This window comes from Aquarana catesbeiana, linkage group LG02 (assembly GCF_042186555.1).
Source record: "Aquarana catesbeiana isolate 2022-GZ linkage group LG02, ASM4218655v1, whole genome shotgun sequence".
In the NCBI taxonomy this organism is placed as follows: Eukaryota; Metazoa; Chordata; class Amphibia; order Anura; family Ranidae; genus Aquarana; species Aquarana catesbeiana.
Genome location: NC_133325.1, coordinates 729,352,859 through 729,375,420, shown reverse-complemented (window position 1 = coordinate 729,375,420; position 22,562 = coordinate 729,352,859). Strand labels below are relative to the sequence as shown.

Genomic DNA, 22,562 nt, shown 5'->3' with positions numbered 1-22,562 from the left:
TCTCTGGGAGGCAATGAAGAGCTCCCCAGGAGAACTGGAGGACCCTGGGCACTTGGAGTGTCCAGAACTCCAGGGACCATGTTCCTGCTCTCCCTTCTCCTTACCTCACGGTCCTAGGAGATATTCTGCCGCAGATTTGCCTTTCTCCTGCGATGCAGGGGTGTGCTGTGTCTCCCGGCGGCGGCGTGTTTCTCTGCGCCATTTTGCGGTGGATCTTTCTGGAGGAAATGACGTCACGGCGGCCCTGATGCTAGAGCGTGCGGGCTCCAGAGGCCTCGGCAAGATGGCGGCGGCGTGCGGAACGCCATGAGGAGACAGCAGCGGCCACGGACTACAGGTACCAACCTTAAAAGGGGGGGTAGTTCCAGGCAGCAGAGGCAATATTGCTGGGCAGGGAGCAGGCATCCACTACTCGCTGTTGCAATGGAGCAAGAGGAGGATACAGCCGTTTTGGAGGCCACTAGGGGTGAGTCTATCAGGCTGGAGGAGATAAGGAAGGGGGTGGCCCCCTATCCTTACCCTCATATGGGATCTCTGTTAATATTTTACTAGCTAAATGGGCTTCTTGTTTTTTTGCAGACACAGAAACCCAGAGTGTTGCCAGTAGACAGAGACCCAAAAACCCTTCCCGAACCAAAAGGTGTGGGTACTGCAATGACAAACTCGCAGCAGAGCACACCAAGTCGTTTTGTTATAAATGCATTCATAAATTATCAGGGAAGGAAACTTCAGAGGTTATGAGAGATTTCCTCTCTGTACAATCTGAAATGCTGTCCACACTTAAAGCCTTTCAAGCTAGCATCAATACTAAGCAAGATAGCAGAGAAGGGTCGTCATCCCAGGAAAGTGCCTTTTCTGTGGTTAAACAGGTGTGCACTACTCCTCAGAAACCCCTATCCTTTCAGGATTCGGATGATGAGGCGGAGGAAGTGGAAGACCCCTGCCGTAGCCTCCTTGAAGAAGGGGAAGACGCGGAGGATAGCCAGGAGGAAGAGGGACGCTCCAGACCTGGCCGACATATTTTCTCTGATGATGATATGGAGGGCCTCCTAGGGGCCATTTATGCTTCGGAGGAGATTCAAGAGCTAGAGGCACAGACTTCTGTGCAAGATAGGTTGTATCAGGGATTGTCTAAAGCTCAGTCCAGGGTGTTACCTATCCACCAGTCTCTGAAGGACATTGTTTTAAGAGAATGGAAGGAGCCAGAAAATAAACTTCAAAAGTTTAAAATCTGGAAACGTAGGTGTCCGTTTTAAGGAAGAGGAACAGGAGAAGTTTTTTAAACTTCCCAGGCTGGATGCATCTCTGGCCCAGGTATCTAAACAGTCTGACCTGTCTTTTGAAGACGCAGGTAATATTAGGGACCAGATGGACCGTAGGTCTGAAACCCTTTTACGCAGGGCCTGGGAGGCCAATGCGGCTACATTAAGTCCGGCTTTAGCTTCAGCTTGTATTGCTAGAAATACTAACATGTGGCTTAACAAACTGACAGATCATGTGACAAGTACCTCCAAGTCCAAGGATCTTTTGGATTCTCTGGAGGTTATTGGTAAGGCGGTAGCCTTTCTTGCGGATGCTGCAGTGGAGTCTGTACGGACTTCAGCTAAGACAGCGGCTCTTGTTAATTCAGCCAGAAGAGCCATATGGGTTAAGACCAGGGATGGGGACCATACCTCTAAGACTAGGTTATGCGGCCTTCCTTTTGAAGGGTCTCTCCTGTTTGGTACAGGGTTGGACCAGACCCTCTCCAGATCTACGGAGAAGGGAAAGAAATTTCCGGTTAAACCTAAAAGGGCCAAAAATTTTTTTCGAGGCCCCCAGGTCAACAACCGGTTGACCTGGGGGGCCTTTCCTTCCTTACGGTCCGTAAGGAAGGAAAGAAGTGGGGTGTTGGTAAAGCCAAACAGAAAGGAGCTCTCCTTTTCTCCGGCCCTAAGGTCGCAGACAAGGATCCTAAGTGACGCCAGCACCAAGGTGGGAGGGAGGCTGGCATTATTTAACCCTCAGTGGGAGCAGATAGCCCGGAGCCCTCTGGTCCTTCAGTGGATAAGGGAGGGCTACAGGCTAGAGTTTGCTTCCAGGCCTCCACAGACATTTCTACTAACCTTTTTACCCAGAGAAAAACTAAAAGCCATAGGACTCATGGAAAATATCGAGCAGTTGGCGAGTCAGAGTCATTCTCCCGGTTCTGGCGGATCAGCAAGGAAAGGGTTTTTACTCCCACGTCTTTGTTGTTCCCAAACCGTCCGGGAAATTCAGGTTAATCCTGAATCTAAAGAAGTTAAATACCTTCCTGCGATACAAAAGATTTCGCATGGAATCGGTCTATACGGTCAGAAAACTTCTGTTTAAAAGAGGTTTTCATGGCTACTATAGACCTGAAGGATGCATATCTGCATATTCCCATTTTACCGCAGCACCAGGTATTCCTTCGCTTTGCGATCCGCACAGATCTGGGTACACAGCACTGGCAGTTCCAGGCCCTACCATTCGGTCTGGGGGCCAGTCCAAGGGTATTTACAAAGGTCCTTACAGAGGTCCTCTCCTACCTGCACCTTCAGGGGATTTCCCTGGTACCATATTTAGACAACCTGTTGGTTTACAACCTTTCCAGGGAATCCCTTCTCCGGGACCTGGACAGGGTAATATCCACTTTGGAGTCTCTGGGGTGGTTGATCAGTCAGGAGAAATCCTCTCTGATTCCTTCCCAGACCAAACTCTACCTGGGTCTGTGGGTGGACTCGGTTGGGCAGAAACTCATCCTTCCACAGGAGAAGATAGAAACACTAATGGCTTCAGGGTCTTCAATTCAGCTCCACAGGGTAGTATCCAGAAGAGTGATCATGAGGATTCTAGGTCTCATGACTTCATGTATTCCGGCAGTACCTTGGGCCCGGCTCCATTCAAGACCCCTGCAAAACTTCCTTCTATCCTCATGGGATGGAAAGAAGGAATCCCTAGATACTCTGGTGGCCATCCCTCAAAAGATAAGAAATTCCTTACTCTGGTGGCTCAACCCCCAAAGGTTAGGGGCAGGCCATCTTTGGTTCCAGCTCCAGCCGGTCAGAATAACAACCGATGCGAGCTCGTGAGGATGGGGGGCCCATCTAGAGGCACTGCAAGCTCAGGGTGTATGGGACACACGACAGAGAACTGCATCTTCCAATTTCCGGGAATTGTTAGCTGTCCGGGAGGCTCTAATAGCCTTCGAGAGCAGGATCAAGGGGAAGGAAGTTCAGATCCTCTCCGACAATTCCGCTACAGTGGCCTTTCTGAGCAGTCAGGGGGGTACACGGTCGCTCTCCCTAATGAGTTTGACACAGGAGATTCTAGAATGGGTGGAGCAAAGGATACCGTCCATTTCTGCGGTACACATAAGGGGAGTTTTCAACATAAAGGCAGACTTCCTCAGTCGTCAGACAGTACAACAGGGAGAATGGGAGCTGAACCCAGAAGTTTTCACCATGGTCTGTCAACAGCTAGGTACTCCAGAGATAGATATCTTTGCCTGCAGGGGAAACAGGAGAGTCAAGAGATACTTTTCCCTCTGCAGGGAACGGGGGTCCGAGGGGGTGGACGCATTGGCTCAAGAATGGGATTTCAGTCTGGCTTATGCTTTTCCTCCCTTACCTCTGATTCCAAGAATCCTTCAAAGACTCAGTCGGGCCAGGGGCAATTTGATCTTGATTGCCCCTTGGTGGCCCAAAAGGTCCTGGTTTCCCACATTGTGGAACTGGGCGGTGTTGCCTCCGGTTCAGCTTCCAGAACGTCAGGATCTTCTGCTTCAAGGCCTTTTTTATCATCCAAACCCCGGTATCTTCAGGTTGACAGCTTGGCTGTTAAAAAGGGAGTGCCTGCGCAACAAGGGGTGTTCAGAGAAGGTGATTGACACCCTGTTACTGAGTAGAAAGCCAGTAATTAGACGCATTTATGCTAGGGTCTGGAGAGCTTTTTCCCATTGGTGTGAAGCAAGAAAGGTTCCCCAGAAAGAAATTCCAGTTATTTTAGACTTTCTACAAGAGGGAGTAGACCGAGGTTTAGCCACCAGGACTCTGAAGGTTCAGGTGGCGGCTTTGTCTAGTTTTCTGGATATTAAGTTAGCTCTAGATCCTTTAATTAAGAGGTTCTTATCGGCTAGAGAGAGACTTTCCCCGGTGCAAGTGAAGGAATTTCCACCGTGGGATTTATCTTTAGTCCTGGAAGCCCTGACCAGGGCACCTTTTGAGCCGTTGGCTCAATCTTCAGTTAGACTGATTTCGTTTAAAACTGCCTTCCTTCTGGCTGTTACTACAGCCAGAAGGGTGGGTGATTTGCATGCTCTTTCTATGAAGGAGCCTTTTTTCCGCCTGTTAGAGGATCGAATTATTCTCAAGCAGGACCCTTTGTACCTTCCCAAGGTAGCTTCACGCTTCCATAGGTCACAGGAGATTATTTTACCCTCCTTCTGTCTCAATCCACAGAATGAGAAAGAAAGGGCCTTCCATACGTTAGATGTCAGGAGATGTCTGTTGCTTCACCTAGAAAAGGTTAAAGAGTTTAGGAAGACTCAGCATCTGTTGGTCAGTTTTTGTGGAGTTCGAAGAGGCGAACAGGCCTCTAGAACGACCATTGCTAGATGGATTAGACAGGCTATTGCCATAGCTTATGAGCATTCAGGTCAAACGGCTCCAACTAATCCTAAAGCTCACTCTACAAGGTCTCTGGCAACCTCTTGGGCAGAAAGAGCCAGAGCATCGGTAGATCAAATTTGTAAGGCAGCAACGTGGTCAAGCCAGAACACGTTCCTGAAACATTACAGAGTGGAACTGCTGTCATCCCAGGACCTGGCCTTCGGCAGAAAGGTCCTGCAAGTGGTTGTCCCGCCCTAAGGTAGGCCTGAGCTACTTGCTCTTCTCTCAGGGTGCCGTCCTGGAAGACGACTTGAGAAAATGACCAGTTACATTTACCGGTAACGGTGTTTCTGGGAAGTCTTCCAGGACGGCAGGCTTACTTCCCACCCGGTTGGTATTTTTTCTATAGTGATACATTAGAGGTGTTTTTGTTTCACTTTCATGCACTGGTGTGGGTCAATACTTTTGCACAACTGAGGAGTGCGGGGAGGGGCGGGGTTTTTAACCTCTATCTTGATTGTGTTTCCTGTCAGGAGGACCAGTCATCTCTCAGGGTGCCGTCCTGGAAGACTTCCCAGAAACACCGTTACCGGTAAGTGTAACTGGTCATTTTCTTATATTTGCACTGTTCCTTTTTATTTTTGTAAACACTTTTTTTCTTATTACAAGGAATATAAACATCCCTTGTAATAGAAATGCAGGATGCCAGGTCCTCTTTATGGAGGGATCTGGGGTCTATAAGACCCCAAATGTCTCCTACCTTTTTTGAAAGCAAAATATAAAAACATAAATACATTTGTTTTATTTCCGCCCCAGACCGGAGAAGATGTCATGACGTCGCTGCGGTCCTCCTAGATCATAGAGGTGATCAGAGATGACCTGGTCTCTCTTCACCTCTATGGTCAGCCGTGCGAACAGTCGGATCGTTTTCCAGCGGCTAATCAGCCATTCGGCTCACTTTTGAGAGAGAGAATTACTGGCTGAAAAAAAAAAAAAAAAAATATCTGCATTTATAGCTTCAACCATAACCCCAGTAAACCACTTCAACGCCTATACGTATTGCTGTCTTGAAGTGGTCAGCTGTACTAGATTATTGGGGAAAATTAAAAACCAGAATATTATTGCATACAGCATGTTATCTGTGTTACACAGGGGTGGTGCTGGCAGGGGTTGAGGGTGTCCCCTAATGTCCTTGCATGAAAAGGCTCAGCACTGGTACAATAATGGAGAAAGTGTACAGATGGGCACCAGTCACTTTAACAGCTTGCTGACCACCTCACCCAGATATACTGCGGCAGAAGGGCTCGTACAGGCAAAACCATGTACCTGTACGTTGCCAGAGGGCGCGGCAAGCTCCATGAGTCGGGTCGCAGGTCCTGCGGACTCAATCGCCACGGGGATACCCATGATCGCCTCACGGGGAGGAAGAACGGGGAGATGCTGATGTAAACAGCATCTCCCCGTTCTGCCTAGTGACAGTGTCACTCGATCTCTGCTCCCTCTCATCGGAGCAGAGATCAGTGACGTCACACACACACAGCCCATCCCCATGACAGTTAGAAACACACCCCCAGGACACACTTAACCCCTACACTGCCACCTAGTGGTTAACCCCTTCACTGCCAGTGTCATTTACACAGGAATCGGTGCATTTTTTTAGCACTGATTGCTGTATAAATGACAATTGTCCCAAAAATGTGTCAAAAATGTCCGATGTGTCTGCCATAATTTCGCAGTCACGCTAAAAATGGCTGATCGCTGCCATTTAGAACAAAAAAAATTTTATTAATAAAAATGCCATAAAACTATCCCCTATTTTGTAAACGCTATAACTTTTGCACAAACCGATCAATAATCGCTTATTGCATATCGGCCTAAACTGAGGAAAAAAATAGTTTTTTTATATATTTTTGGGGGATATTTATTATAGTAAAAAATGCGTTTTTTTCAAAATTGTCGCTCTATTTTTGTTTATAGCGCAAAAAATAAAAACCGCAGAGGCGATCAAATACCACCAAAAGAAAGCTCTATTTGTGGGAAAAAAAAGACGTCAATATTGTTTGGGAGCCACGTCGCACGACCGCGCAATTGTCAGTTAAAATGACGCAGTGCCGAATCGCAAAAAGTGCTCTGGTCAGGAAGGGGGTAAATTCTTCCGGGGCTGAAGTGGTTAAGATGCAAACAAAAAAGGAGTTTATTTGCTCACACTCAAACTCCAGGGAGAGGGGGGTGGGAATGCTAAAACATTACTGACCGACAGATTCACTAGCAAAACCGTACAGGAAAAGGGCCTTTAAGCAACAACCTGTACCTTCTTAGATGTAGCGGCAGTGTCCAGTAGCAACCATATCTTCGTTAGATCCCTCCCAATGCTTTCATAGCCTCTCAGAGTTCCACCTCCACAGGACCTCAAGTGGCAGTCACCTCTGGTATTCCAGCCCCAGGCTTCACTTCCCTTTTGGAGAGAATTTGTATCACTTCCTGTTTTATCTATGGGAAAGAAAGTAAAGGAAAATCTATCCAAAAAACAAATGGATGATATGGATCTTAACTAGTACCTACTCTATCCAAAAAAAAAAGAAACATTTTGATTTTTAGATATACATTTTTCTTTTTCATACATCATGGGTCACAGAGTTAGGCTAATCTTCATTACCTGCTGGGTTATACTTCATCTTCAGGTGAATGGACACTGATAGACCAAAGGTCTTAAGACAAGAAGTGATCCCCTATATAACCCCTCCCATACAGGAAGTACTTCAGTTTTTTACCAGTGTCTGCAAGGTTCGTTCTGCCTTTTAAGTTGCCTCTTGCAGAGGTGACTGAGCCCCCTGGTCCTCTTGGGATCCCTGAGGCCTCTTCAGGCCCCACAGACTTTCCCCCTACACCCCCTGCTGGAACAAGCGGTGTATGCTGATTGGGAACATCCTGACAGGATTTCGTTCCTCTTAACCACTTCCGGACCGCCGCACACCGATATACGTCCTAAATTTTAAGAGGAATATCATTATGGCAGCAGCTAGCCGCCATAACCCAGGTATCCTCTTCTTTGGCCGGAGGTCCGGTTTCCAATAATAGCGGTCTCTGTGGTGGATTCGCCGCAAGATCACTTCTATCGGTGGCGAGAAAAGGCCCCCCCCCCGCGCTACGGTGCCCTCCGCCGCTTACCGGAGCCACAGGCAGCAACGGAGGTGATCGGATGCTGTCCATTGTGTGACATGGAGACGAGTGAGGGGAAGATGGGCCCCCACCCGTCTCCATATCATTGCAGGGCAGAAGCAACGTCAAAACGTCACTTCCGCCCATAGCTCTTAAAGGGACTTTTTTTTTTTTTTGTGTAAATATGAGATCTGAGGTCTTTTTCACCACAGATCTCCTCATATTTAGAAGGTCCTGTCATTTTTTTTTTCTATTTAAAGGGATGCTTACATTCCTTGTTATATGAATAAAAGTAACACTTTTTAGGAGAACGGTGTAAAAATAAAAGGTAAAATAACTTTTTTTTTTTTTAAATGCGCCCTGTCCCACCGAGCTTGCTTGCAGAAGCAAGTATGCAGTATGAAAACGGTGTTCAAACCACACGTGTGAGGTATCGCCGCTATCGGTAGAGCAATAATTCTAGCCCTAGACCTCCCTTGTAACTCAAAACATGCAACCTGTAGAATTTTTTTAAGCGTCGTCTATGGAGATTTTTAAGGGTAAAAGTTTGTCGCCATTCCACGAGCGGGCGCAATTTTGAAGCATGACATCTTGGGTATCAATTTTCTCTGTGTAACATTATCTTTCACAATATAAAAAAAAAAATGGGCTAACTTTCCTGCTGTCTTATTTTTTTTTTTATTCAAAAAAGTGAATTTTTTCCAAAAAAAAGCGCGCTTGTAAGATAGCTGCGCAAATACGGTGTGAAAAAAAAGTATCGCAATGACCACCATTTTTATTCTCTAGGGTGTTAGAAAAAAAAACAATATATAATGTTTGGGGGTTCTAAGTAATTTTCTAGCAAAAAAAAACTGTTTTAAACATGTAAACGCCTAAATTCCAAAACGAGGCTGGTCCTAAAGTGGTTAAGAACTAGTCAGCCGAGCTTTCTTCTGAAAAGTTATTGGCAGGTTTCCCCTTTCATGGGGAACGTTTATTTGGTGATCATATGGACAAATATATCCAAAAGATTTCCGGAGGGAAGAGTTCTTTACTTCCTGTGAAGAAAAGCACCAGGTGTCCCTCTTTTAAAACTTTAGGGACTGCTTCCTCAAATGTCTCAGTGCCAAGGCAGTTCTGCCACCAACAGGGCGCTAGGGCCAGGGGCAAGCTGCAAGGCCAGGGCCAGAAAAAGCCCTGGGTTCAAAAATTCTACTAAACCAAGCCACCAACCCTCCTTTTGAGGGGATGCCCCCACTCCATCGGGTTGGGGGAAGGCTGCTGCACTTTGCAGAACAATAATTCAGAACGAGTGGGTCACCTCAATTATATCCCGCGGTTAAAAGCTGGAGTTGCGGGGGGTTCCCACTCAGAGGTTTTTAAGATCCAGCGTTGCCTTGGATCCACCAAAAAGACTTATTATTTCAGGCACTACATAATTTGGTGCATCAAGGAGTGATTGTACAGGTTTCTGTATACGAAAGCGCAAACCTGTTTTACGATTTAAAAACCAAACTGGGTCACAAGACCCATTTTTGGACCTAAGATCCAGTATCTACTAATCCAGTCCTTTCGGGTGGAGTCTTTCCACTCAGTTGTAGCCTCGCTCCAGATGGAAGACTTTTTTTTAGCCTCCATCGATATAAAGGACATGTTGTACCTATCTTTCCGCCTCATCAGAGGTTCCTGTAATTTGCAGTAGAGGAACATAATTTTCTGTTTGTGGCTGTACACTTCGGGCTTGCTACAGCTCCCCGGGTGTTCACAAAGGTCCTAGCACCAGTACGGGCCCAAGGGATCCTGGTGCTTGGGTATCTGGATGACCTACTGCTCAGAGATCACTCATTACAGGCTCTAGAACAGAGCATAACATGCAAAGTGCGTTATTTGAAAAGCTTAGGCTGGATCAGAAATACCGAAAAGCTAGCCTTGAAATCAGCTCAAGGTCTAAAGTATTTATGTCTAATCCTAGATATGGTCTAAGCAAGAGTATCCTTGCCACCCACAGCGATCTATGCCCTGAAGAATCAGGTGTGTCAGATAAGGGGCACCAGAAAACCCTCCATTCGGCTCTGTATGAGTCTTCTAGGGAGGATGGTATCCTCCTTCGAGGTGGTGCCCTATGCCCAGTTCCATTCCAGGCCTCTACAACAAGACATCTTATTGGCTTGGAACAGGAGAGGACAAGCCCTGGATTATTCAATGTTTTCTCCTCGGGCACGCTTAAGCCTAAATTGGTGGTTCCAGGATCAGAACCTGCGGAAGGGAAGATCCTTCCTTGCGGTAACTTGGAAAGTACTGACTACAGATGCCAGTCTCTCAGGCTGGGGAGCGACCCTAGAATGGCTCAGGGGAAATGGTCAAGGACAAAACAGATTCTGCCCATCAATGTCCTGGAATTATGGGCAGTAAGACTGGCCCTACGGTCCTGGATGGTGGAGCTTCAGTACTGCCCTATCAGGGTTCAGTCTGACAATGCCACTGCAGTGGCCTATATAAACCACCAAGGCAGTACCAGGAGTCGTTCAGCTCTGAAGGAGGTGAACCACATACTAGCCTGGGCAGTCCATATCCCGGGAGTAGAGTACTATAAGGCAGATTATCTCCACCACCAGTAGATCTGTCTGGAGAAAGGGTCCCTACACCCAGTGGTGTTCCTGGAAATTTGCCAACGTTGGGAGTGGCCAGAGGTCGACCTACTGGCATCCAGGTTTCAACAAGATACAGCAGTTTGTGTCCTGAACAAGAGATCCTCTGGCAATCGGAGCAGATTCTCTGGTAGTTCCATGAAGCCAGTACTCCTTGGTTTATGCTTTCCCTCCGATCCCTCTCCTTCCACATTTGTTGCGCAGGATTCAGAGGGGGAGTTAGTCATTCTGGTGGCACCAGCCTGGCACAGAAGGCCCTGGTTGCCAGAGATTGTGAGACTGACAATAGACAGGCCATGGACAATTCCACGGCACCGCGATCTACTGTCTCAAGGTCCTATATTCCATCCCAATTTACAGTCTCTAAATTTGACGGCATGGCTATTGAAGCCAGAGTGTTAAAGGACAGCGGCATCTCGGGACCAGGTGTGTCTACCCTAGTGAATGCTAGAAAAGCTGTCACTAGGAAGATCTATTATAAGGTCTGGAAGACTTTGGTGTGAAGCCAAAAAATGGCATCCTCAGAAATGCGTGATTGGGAGAATTTTCTCTTTTCTACAGTCAGCTGCGGAAATCAAATTGGCTTTGAGTACAATCAGAGGTCAAGTTTCGGCCCTATCGGTATTCTTCCAAAGGCCTTTAGCCTCCCATTCACTGGTCCGAACCTTTATGCAGGGGGCAACTCGCTTGCTTCCCCCCCATTAGGTCACTTATGTGTCCTTGGGACTTGAACTTGGTGCTGTCTGTGTTACAGAAACAACCATTTGAACCTATCAAGGAAATTCCATCAGACTTGTTGTCCCACAAGCTAGCTTTCCTGATGGCTATCACCTTAGCTAGAAGGGTGTCGGAGTTGCCGGCCCTTTCATGCAGGGAACCGTACTTGATCTTTCACCACAACAGGGTAAGGATCAACCTAAATCGGGCAGGTACATTTTCAGTGGGTTTATCAATTTATGTATTTATTTATTTTTTGCCTGAAAGGAAAGTAGTGTAGGCCTGATCTACTAAAGTTTCTGGGTATCCTTTCTCTAGGAATTTCTGCTTGAGATGTGTGCTCTGGGAAATGTAGTTGCAGTCTCTAGTACAATTCTGCCTTAATCTACATAACTGTCCTTTGGGTATATTTTTTACCCACTGTGGGTGGTGACAACTATCAAAATGAAGATACGAGTTCCCCGCAGTGGGTTTTGTATAATTGTGGGCAAAATCCTGGTTATGCTTGATTTCAAGGAAGGCCAAACTGTCCTTGTTACATACAGATGTAAAGGAGAGCCCAAGGTCATTAGCATTAAAATATGTGACAAAATCATCTATCAGGGACAGGGGGCCATCCCAGATGATGACAATGTCGTCAATGTATCTGCCATAGAATACTAGATGTTTGGCGAATGGGTTGTTTTTCCATATTAACTGATTTTCCCAAAAACCCATGGTCAGGTTGGCATATGATGGGGCAAAATTGGCACCCATGCTGTGCCATGGGTTTGTAGGTAGAAATCACCCTTGAAATGAAAATAATTATGGGTTAGGCAGAAAAGGGTGGCATCTAGCATAAAGGTTGCCTGTTTGGTATTAAGCATGGGATCAAATAATAGAAAATGTTGTATGGCTAGCCTGCCTATGTGATGGGGAATAGAAGTGTACAGAGTTTACATCAAGGGACAGCCAAGAATATCTGTCAAGCCATGTGTAAGGAGACAGAAGTTCCATTAGATGTATAGAGTCTTGTATGTATGATTGAAGATTCTGAGCTAGGGGCTGCAGAAAGGAGTCAATGTACAAGGAAAAGCCACTGGTGACACTATTCATGGAAGCCACGATAGGTCTATGGGGGGGGTACAATAAACCTTTATGCAACTTGGGCAAATGATAAAAATAAGGTATGCTATAAAAGTCTTTACATAGAAAAGAGGCCTCTTTCTTATGAATAACTGTATCCGAAGTGGCTCTATAGATGAGTGTCTCCGCCTCTATTCTGAAAAATGGCACGGGATCTGAGGGAAATTTTTTTGTATGGCTTATCTGAAAGTAATCTCATAGCCTCAACATAAGTTTCTCTGTCTTGAACAATCCCTCCCCCCTTTGTCGGCTGGTTTGATGATTAAATCAGGATTGTTGAAAAGTCTTAAGGCCACCATCTCCCCAGTGTTGAAGTTATGGTATCGATGTTTGTTTGCTGGTAGTGTCAGACTTCTGGCATATTTTTTGGGAAATCAGAGCAGACTACACTGTAAAAGGCTTCCAGATATGGTCCCTTAGATTTGGTGGGATAGAAGACTGATTTGGGTTGTAATTGGGTATGTACTATAGGGGGTGACGTTTGAAGATGTTGCGTGAATAGTTCAATGTCTCGATCAAAATATGTCCTGCCAGAATTTAAACAAGAATAGTGTATATACTGAGGAGGCTTTCTGGAATATCTTTTGAACCGAGTTCTAGAGGAACAGTGGCTGATGAAAATATCCAAATCCAAGGGTGTATCTTTTTCTAGATGGGATATTAAACCTTTTTATTTTTATTGAAGGGTCCCTACACTCAGTAGTGTTCCAGGAAATTTGCCAACGTTGGGAGTGGCCAGAGGTTGACCTACTGGCATCCAGGTTTTAACAAGATACAGCAGTTTGTGTCCTGTCCCTTAGATGGGATATTAAACCTTTTATTTTTATTGAAGGGTTCCTTATAAATCGATTTGAGATACTTAAAAAGTAGAAATTAGTCGGTTGTGTGGTAGGAGAAAAGGTACTTAGTAGAGGGATGTCTTAGGAGGATAGTATATGAGAAGATCAGTTAAACTTTACAGTGTCCATTGTTTCAGCCCCTCTGACACACCTGGTTGAGTGAAAGTTCCTGCAAGCACTTAAACCCCATACACACTATCAGATTTTCTGCTGATTTTTTTTTTTTTTTCCTTCAGATTTACCAAAACCATATAATATGAGGTCAAACCTTAGGAGTTTCAATTTGTATGCAATCAGGCAGGCCCTTGCACTACATGGTTTTGGTAATTCTGAAGGAAAAAAATCAGCAGAAAATCTGATAGTGTGTATGGGGCTTTACAGTATAGGAATATAAGTGTAGATACCTTTTTAACTTGGCTGTGAATTAGCACCAGGAAAAAGACTCAAGACTGTTTAGTGGTAAATGAACGCAATGTGTTGGTAGGAGTTGGATTAAATGCTGGTTTCAGCATAAATTAACACACAGAATGTAGGTTTAGTCACGGTCCACTGGACTGTATAATCACTATGCCAGGATAACTTTGAGTAGAGTTCTGTATATCTAGACTGGAATAAACTCCTGAATCAGCAAAGTCAGAAATAAAATAACTTGTTTAGCGTGCACTCTAGGAAGATGGCTGATATGGTGCAGTATTTCTAGAGCATAATCTTAGTAAGCAACAGGTGAAGACTTCCATGTAGCAGCTATAAAACGACAGCCATTCTTCCTAACTTTTCAGCCAGCTAGCGTTGGGGCCCAGATGTACCATTGGTGCCCCTGAGAATAGTCCCAGTGAAGCCTGCAGGCAGCAATAAGGCTACTAGATGGCTGTATGGTCAGTTCTTAAAGGTCTCAGGGTCAGAAATCGGCAGCAGAGATGCCCAGATTTACATGGTGGCACTCATGAAACTGGGACCAGTCTGTGTATGTTTTTAAGTGAGATTTATTTACAGTAAAACGAAAGTCTTCCAAACACCAGCACACATGAAAATATAAGTGAACCAAAAAACCCAGTGACAGAATATGTAAATAAATTAACCGAAGCCTAACTAACTACATACAATTTATACAAAATGGGGAACACCGAAAAGCAGGGGGAAAATTTAGAGGTGCAGGCAAAAGATGGGAAGGGGAAAACAAAACTGGGATCAGCAACAAAAGGGAGCAGGTACAAGGCAGCAGGATACAGCAAACCAGACAGGAACACTCTCCATTCATGGCCAAGGACCTGGTTGCATAAGGTTTTGTAATGGAAAGGAGTTTTTTTTTTTTAAATCATTAACATGTTGATGAAGGGGAAAGACAAAACCTAAGTAGAATAAACTTCAGCTTTAATTGACTTGGATTGGATCCCAAATTCTATTTTAAAATTTATTGTAAAAAAATCTACATAGACTAGCACGTTCTCTCAAAGTAGCACAGAGAATACTTTTTGCAGTTTCAGTTTTCTGTATTTGTTCTTTCCCCTAAGACTTTAGTGTGGTCAGGATTTGCTCAGAGGACAGTCATACAGTACACTGGCTCTCTACATTCTAAATCCAGATGAATTACTCTGTGTAAATAGGGAAAATGCTTGCTTAGGACTCATGCCAGGAACTGTCAAGATCCTCAGTATAAATATACCGCTCAGTGCTTTGACACTGACAAAAGCTATTGTTCTCATTTTGTAATGTCATAGTAAAATGTGTTTCAGACATCTAAGTAAATATTGTCTAATTATATATTTATGAGACAAGACGCACGCGTAAAGTTTGTGCCCTAAATTTTAGAACTGGTGCTTAAAGCGAAGGCCTGGACAGATATTGTGGAAGAAAATGTATACTGTACTTAAGAAAATTTGAGCTGTTACTTTAGTAATAAAGCGTTAAAGTCCAACAGGGCTCTGTTGAAATCCCAGGGGTCTAAAAAGACCCCTGATGTCTTATTTTCAAGACCAAAAAAGGGACTTGGGACATAAGTCTCCCTCTGCAGCATCAGCTGCACTGTACATAAATGATTAGGAAGCACTCTGAGGCTTCCTGTTCATTCGTAAACTGAAGCATAGTGAATACAATTTACTATGCTTCAGTTATGAATGAACACAGGAGCAATCTGCACCCATCGCTGTGTTCACTCAGGAAAGGAAGGGGCTGGTAAATATGACCCATTCTGAACAATCCTCCTGTGCCCCACAGCAGTTGCTGGCGGGAGTAGGAGGAGAAGCTGGCAGCCTTTTGGGGAGGGGTGCATGGAGAGTGGCCTGGACAGCAGAGGGAAGGGGATGGAGGGTGCAGATACTGGAACTGATCCTCTCTGCAGCACAGATGGTCGAAGGAAGAGGAGGAGGGCACAGGGGAGCCACAGGTGGATCAGTTCCACTGATATGGTAGATGCTCGGCAGGAACACAGGTCCCTCTGTTGAACTGATGGGGCCAGGGCCCGGTACAGGAGGGCCAGCTGTACCCCCTTATTGGCGGCCCTGACTGTGCTGTGCCATCATGATGGGAAGTGATGGGAAATCTATCCAATGGGAACAAAGACAACGAAAGCATATTTTAGTATAGTGGGGAAGGGTTACAACTCTGGACAGAGTTTTTATGGCTATCTGTGTCTTCCTGTGCCAGTGTCAACCAGACCCCTAATTTTATGGTAGGGAGTCACAGGGACAGGAAATGAAGAAAATCTCCCTAACAGGGTAACGAATATAAAAACGTGACTGAATTTCTCTTGAAAACATATCTTCATCCTTTTGGGTTAGGATCTAAGCACTTCAATTGCTGACCATGCTTTTGTGTCTATATGGATGTTGGCCCAATTAACCTTTTTACAGTACAGTCGTGGCCAAAAGTTTTGAGAATGACACAAATATTAACTTTCACAAAGTCTGCTGCCTCAGTTTTTATGATGGCAATTGCATATACTGCAGAATGTTATGAAGAGTAATCCGATGAATTGCAATTAATTGCGAAGTCCCTCTTTGCCATGAAAATGAACTTAATCCCATTAAAAAACGTTTCCACTGCATTTACAAAGAAGCCTTCAGGACGCCAAGAAAGTCCAAGTGCCAGGACCGTCTCCTACAGTTGATTCAGCTGCAGGATCGGGACACCACCAGTGCAGAGCTTGCTCGGTAATGACAGCAGGCAGGTGTGAGTACATCTGCACACACAGTGAGGGGAAGACTTGGAGGATAGCCTGGTGTCAAGAAAGGCAGCAAAGAAGCCAATTCTCTTCGGGAAAAACATCAGGGACAGACTGAATTGATATTCTGCAAAAGGTACAGGGATTTGACTTTTGTGGACTGGGGTAAAGTAATTTACTCTGAATCTGATTGTTTGGGGCATCCAGAAAAAGCCTTGTCCAGAGAAGAAAAGGTAAGTGTAATCATCAGTCCTGTGTCATGCCAACAGTAAAGTATCCTGAGACCAGGAGGTGTGGGGTTGTTTCTCAGCCAAGGGAGTGGGCTCACCACCTACAACAACATCCTCTGAAAGCAACTTCTCCCAACCATCCAAGAACAGTTTGGTGAGGAACAATGCCTTTATCAGCATGATGGAGCACCTTGCCATAAGGCAAAAGTGATCACTACAGTAAGTGGCTTGGGGAACAAAACATCAGTTTTTGGGTCTATGGCCAGGTAACTCCTCAGACCTAAATCCCTTTGAGAACTTGTGGTCAATCCTCGATTGGAAGGTGAACAAAAAAACCCCACAAACTCCAAGAATTATGCAAGTATGGGCTTCCATAAGTCAGGATGTGGCCCAGAAGTTGATTGACAGCATGCCAGGGCGAATTGCAGAGGTCCTGAAAAAGAGAGATCAACACTGCAAATATGACTCTTTGCATAAACTTAATGTAATTGTCAATAAAAGCCTTTGACACTCATAAAATGCTTGTATTTATACTTCAGTACACCATAGTAACATCTGACAAAAATTATCTAAATACGCTTATGCAGCAGACTTTGTGAAAATTTAACATTTGTGTCATTCTCAAAACTTTTTACCACGGCTGCAGGATGGATTAGACTTGTAAGGCAGGTGAGAGAATGATTGGACTTTTATTTTCTCCCTCATCACATCTAAGGACTGGTGAACATCAGTGGTGGCCCGTCCATTAGGGGTGCCGTCCCCTCTCTCCTCGCCACCCCCTATATGCAGTGGATTGAATCTATCCATGGCCGCCCCTATTCATGTGTCCGACCCCTTTCAGAGGACCGGGCACATGAATTACAGCGGCCAGGGTTTTTTTTTTTTTGTATTTTTTTTTGTATTTTTTTTTTTTTTTGAAGCGCCTGATTAGAGCCAGAGGCTTTAATAGGCTGCAAAATAGGGTGGGCCTCGGGTCGCATAGGATGCGACTGGAGCCCACCTAGGTGTGTTGCAACACTGATCCTCCTCCCGGCCAATCAGGAAGCGGGTATGAAACACGTTTCCCGATTGGCCAAAACGTCAGGTGATCCTATTGAACGCTTAGCCTCGGGAGGAGCATAGTGGAGATGCAGCACGGAACCTGCTCCAGGAGAGGACACCGGAGCAGTTTTCCCCAAGCCTGCCATGCCTAAGGACAGCTAAAGATGGCTGCATCAGCTCCGACCGATTCTCTCACCACCGCATCCAGGATAAGAACAGCGGGTGGTTAGCTGGCTGGTGTTAGTGCCATGCACGCACAGGGGAGGGGGGGGTAGGGGCAGTTGTGCTAGTGCCGCTCCACCGGTGGCCGGGGGGGTATGTTTGCCACCCCCCCCCCAAACAAAAAAACCCACCAGGCTCTTTTTTTTTTTTTTTTTTTTTTGTTCTTGGGTTAGATGGCTTTAATAAATGTAAAATGTCATGAATGAAAAATTTTTCAATGTTCAAAAAATGCATATGGCCACTTTATAAAAATGTTAACAATTTTCCAATAATCGCCTAAAGTTAAACTTCAGGAAAAAATCATTTTCACTCCATAAAAGACGTTCTGTAAATGGAGGGGGGTGAATGAATGTCATGATCTCCCCTCTACCAATCACAGAACACCTTGTACTGTTGCATGCCAGATGTTTCGATGCATCTGGCATCCAAGAGTTATAACAAACGCAACCACAGCCACACATTAGTGGTTATTTATTCTTAAACTGCCCATACAACAGTAGATTTTCCAGCAAATGTTTGTATGAACATTTGTCTGAAAATTCTCAATACATTTAATGACTTGGTGAATGCGGTTCAAAAGTATTTCAAAATTTTGTTTTGTGTTTTAACAAGCAAGTTTGGAATGAATAGACTTTTTCTGCACGCAAACCATGTACAAAAATTAATTAGAAATTCATTTATTTGAGAACATTTTTTCATCCTGCTCTCTTGAATCTTTTCACCTCTGCGATCAAATGTGAACATCAATTTTACCACACCAACAATTAGAAAATCAAACGAATACTCTCTAGAATCCAAATTTTGCTTGAAATTCTATTAGTGTATGGCCAGTTTACAGAGCAATGAGATAGAGATATATATATATATATATATTATAAATAACGTGTGTGTGTGTGTATGTGTATTTATAGAGTTTAGTTTGAAACAGTTTGTACTCACTATGTAGCAGACTGGACACATATATTAGAATGGTTCTAACCTAAATTCAAAGTGAAGTCTGTAGAAAGTAAAAATTATTTTAGATAAAAGGACCTTTTATTTATCCTGCTTGCTGTGTTTGATGCAGGTTGTTGCAGCAGAAGGGGAGATGAATGCTTCTCGGGCTCTTAAAGAAGCAGCAGTGATCATGTCAGAATCTCCAGCCGCCCTCCAGCTCCGATATCTTCAGACCTTGTCACAGATTGCAACAGAGCGGAATTCCACTATTGTATTTCCCATCCCTGTTGAACTCTTTTCACGCTATCTCGAGCCTAGAAAGGACCAGTAACAAGTCTCAGCAGGAACATGGTTATGCCAAAGGTACTACAAACATTCCTCAGCCTAAACCCTACCAACAAGTAAAGGAACTTTCTAATCAGTTTCTACTTTGAAAACAGAAGTCTGTTTCCTGCATCTGCAATCAACAATAGCACCAGTATTCAGAACAAATCTTGCCTTTTCTTTAGAAACCTCTTACAGATATGGAACTCGCCCAGGCTCGATGTTGATCATTCTTCATCCATATCATATTTCTCTTCACAGCACAGAAATGCACTACTTGTACTCACAATGGAATGCAGAGTAAGAAATCCAAATATGGAGGACATGGTAACCACAACACTCACACTAAAAGACAAAAATACTCCTCAAAAGACTACATTGGCCACATAAGAGAATACCTACTGTTCTTTCTCGGTCACACAGAGGTGTTAATGTCAGTTCAGGTATTACACTTGGTTGTGGATCACCAATTCTGGAGGGGGAGATGGTGTGGTGAGAGATGAACCCAGGGAAAACTGCAGGTAAGACAGACTTGGCTACGTTGACAAGGGGCTATACATCCCCCCCCCCCTTCATTATTGAGCCTGCCCCTGTAGGGAAGAAAATTGGGAATCTGGAGTCACATCGAATCAAGAAAACCTAAAGAAAAAACTGTCGATTTTTCATTTATCCTCATATGTATTGACTCCAGATGAAGAAAAAAATGATACGTCTGAGATTGAGCTTTTGTCTGTATAAGGAACAAGACCAATTTGAGACAGCCAAGGATATTTTTTGTTTGTCATGAATAACATGCAAGGTTTGATTTCTAGCAAAGAGCATACATCCCCAAATCCTATCCAGCCAACATGGAAATGTGGAAGGGATTCACAAAAAATGATTTCTGTGCTTTACAGGACCTAATGCTCCTTTTTAGGAGGAAAATAACCCAGAAGTAAGAGATTCCATCAGCAAACCTGGTCAAGCTGACCCAATATCAACCACATGTAATGTTTGTTATAAAAATGACAAACCTTTACAGCTTCATATTCATATCTAGGCCTTTGTCCAAACGTTATGCATGACATCAACAATTTAAACTCAGGTCTGGATAACTTTGAACCTGGATTATAGCAAGAATTTCTCATACTATAAAGCCACCTGATAAAGGTTGTAATGTGGTTATTTCAATTGTCAAAACCATGTTCGGATGTATCAAAATATTTAAAGAAATGTAATTAGTACAAATCCATCCCTGAAAGTAGACTTAAAATGTTCTAATCAGAAATATTATCAACAGAGCATTTAATGATAGCGTTCTTGAATAAGACACTTTAGAAATTCTAAATGGTAAATATCCAAGTACACCAACATTCTATGCTCTATCAAAAGTTCACAGTAATGTGACAGATATTCTGGGTTGCCCTGTTATCTCAAGCATAGAATGCATACGGAAAATGCAAGCAAGTTCACTGATGATTACTGACCCTTTATTACATCATTGGCATCCTATGTACAGGACACTAGTGTCCTGTTGAGAATCATTGAGGACCTACAGATTGCATATGGAGCTTGACTGGTCATAAATTGATATAGAGGCCTTGTAAAGCTCAATTCCGCATCGCTGCAGGATCGTTGTGATTGAGAAGTTTTTGAAATGGAATCAAAAATCTGCACGGCCCTATAATCATTATTTTGGAACTTTTTGAAGCACATTCTATGCAGGAATGTGCATTTTCATTGGCTCCCACTTCCTGCAGATGCAGGGAGTAGCGATGGGGAAACGTTGTGCTCCATCATTCTCTTGTACCTGTGGGTGGAAGAGTCAGTTATTATTTTTTTTTTTTTTTTATCAGAATATGTCGACGTACCTGTTCCACAAATTATGACACCAGTACATTGATGATGTGTTTATGATCTGGATGGGCTCTTGATTAGAACTCAATGGATTTATGGCATGGATTTCAACGTAAAATTTACCAAAGATTGTGACCAGAGGAACGTCATGTTCTTTGATATCCAAATTATGGTGCAGGATGATGGCCAATTGGTCTCAGACTTTTAAGGAAAACCTTCATCGGTCAATACAATTTTACATGCATCGAGCACCCATCCCAGATCTCTTAACAGTATCCTGTATGGGCAGTACTTAATTTTGCAATTTATTTTCATCCTTTCTTTTCTTTTTTCTTTTTTTTATTTTTTAACCCAATCAAGGGATTTGCAGGATCACATGTAACTGTTATAGCAAAAATCGCCTAAAAGGGTCTTTCAAAAAACGAAGTAATACTAGAGAATCTGAGTTATGGACAGACTTCAACTAGCCACAAGTAATACAAAAATCATGTTCTCGATTTTTGCAACAACACTCGGAAATTTATAACATTCTGAATGGACATTGGTATTTGCTGACTGAGGACTCTATAGTGGAAACATACATATACATTTGCGTGATCATCTGACATAGTCATCTTGTCACTATATCTACAAAATTATTCTATCAAAACATTAGGAGAGGTACATTTAGATGTTGTACCTGTAATTTTTGTGATTTCGATTTTTGAAGGGCATAGTATCACATTTCCTATGCCTAATGGAGATTTGGACTCTATTTTACACTATCAATTGTCAGATAATTGGGGTTATGTATTTTATGCTTTGTTCCTGTAATCCTTTTTATGTAGGCAAGACTAAGAGGCCCTTCTGGAAAAGTATACAGAACCACATTGATCTTATTCAAAATGCCACATCTGTCAACACACATTGGCCTGTATCAATCTCCATTTGGGTAACAATGACAAATAGCTCTTACGTTTTGGAGACAGAATGGATTTTCAAATTGGAAGTCCCTAAAAATAACTGTTTTAAACTGTTCTTATAAACAGAGCCATTAAACTACAAATACGTTGATTTGTTCACATTATGTGAGTCTAGAATTTGACTACAATGTCTGAACTGTGACAAAAACAGCTGAATGCTTAGCAACATAAAACTTACCCATGGAACCTGTTATTGGCTTTTTGGTTTGATTTGATACTTTGGTTGTACTAATTTAAAATTGTTATACTAACATTTAATTCCCATTTACAGTGGTGCTGACAGGAGGGTGATATGGGAGGTGGTTGCCTGGATGGCCTCAGTTCCACTGGGTGGTTGGAATAGGCATTTGTGGGCCTACCAGCAGCCTTTGTGAAGTGGATGGTAGATTTTTATTTTTTTTCCTTTTGCTTGGTGAAGTGATATGTGGGGGGTTGGGTTGGGATCTATTGTCTGCAGTGTGGGGGTGATTTGGCGGGTTTGTGTGGAGGTTCAGCGATGGTTTGGCTGTGGGTGATTTTGTTTAGTTTTATTTGGAACGTGTAGGTGTGTGTGTGTGTGTGTGTGTGTGCGTGCGTGTGCGCGCGCTGGGGGTTTGCAGTTTGGTCCTTGGTGGAACGGCGCAATCTCATCCCCTTCTCTTCCCTGTTTGGCTGTACCAGTTTGGTGGTGGGAGAATCATTGCATATGTTCCGACAGTGTGCGGTGTCATCCCACATGCTTCTGGGTATTGCTGGTGGTGGATGGAGATACTGGACATTGTCTGCTTTGCTTTC

General features: G+C 43.9%; 1 protein-coding gene across 1 annotated transcript in view; it reads left to right on the top strand.

The window, feature by feature from the left end:
* LOC141129183 (stomatin-like) overlaps positions 1 to 19,322 on the top strand; it is a 62,091-nt gene extending 42,769 nt beyond the window's left edge. Inside the window, exon 7 of the mRNA XM_073617048.1 lies at positions 18,797 to 19,322. Coding sequence (XP_073473149.1) covers positions 18,797 to 18,997 — 201 coding nt within the window. The 3' untranslated portion in view covers positions 18,998 to 19,322. The remainder of the gene's footprint in view (positions 1 to 18,796) is intronic.
* The last annotated feature ends 3,240 nt before the right edge of the window (positions 19,323 to 22,562 follow it).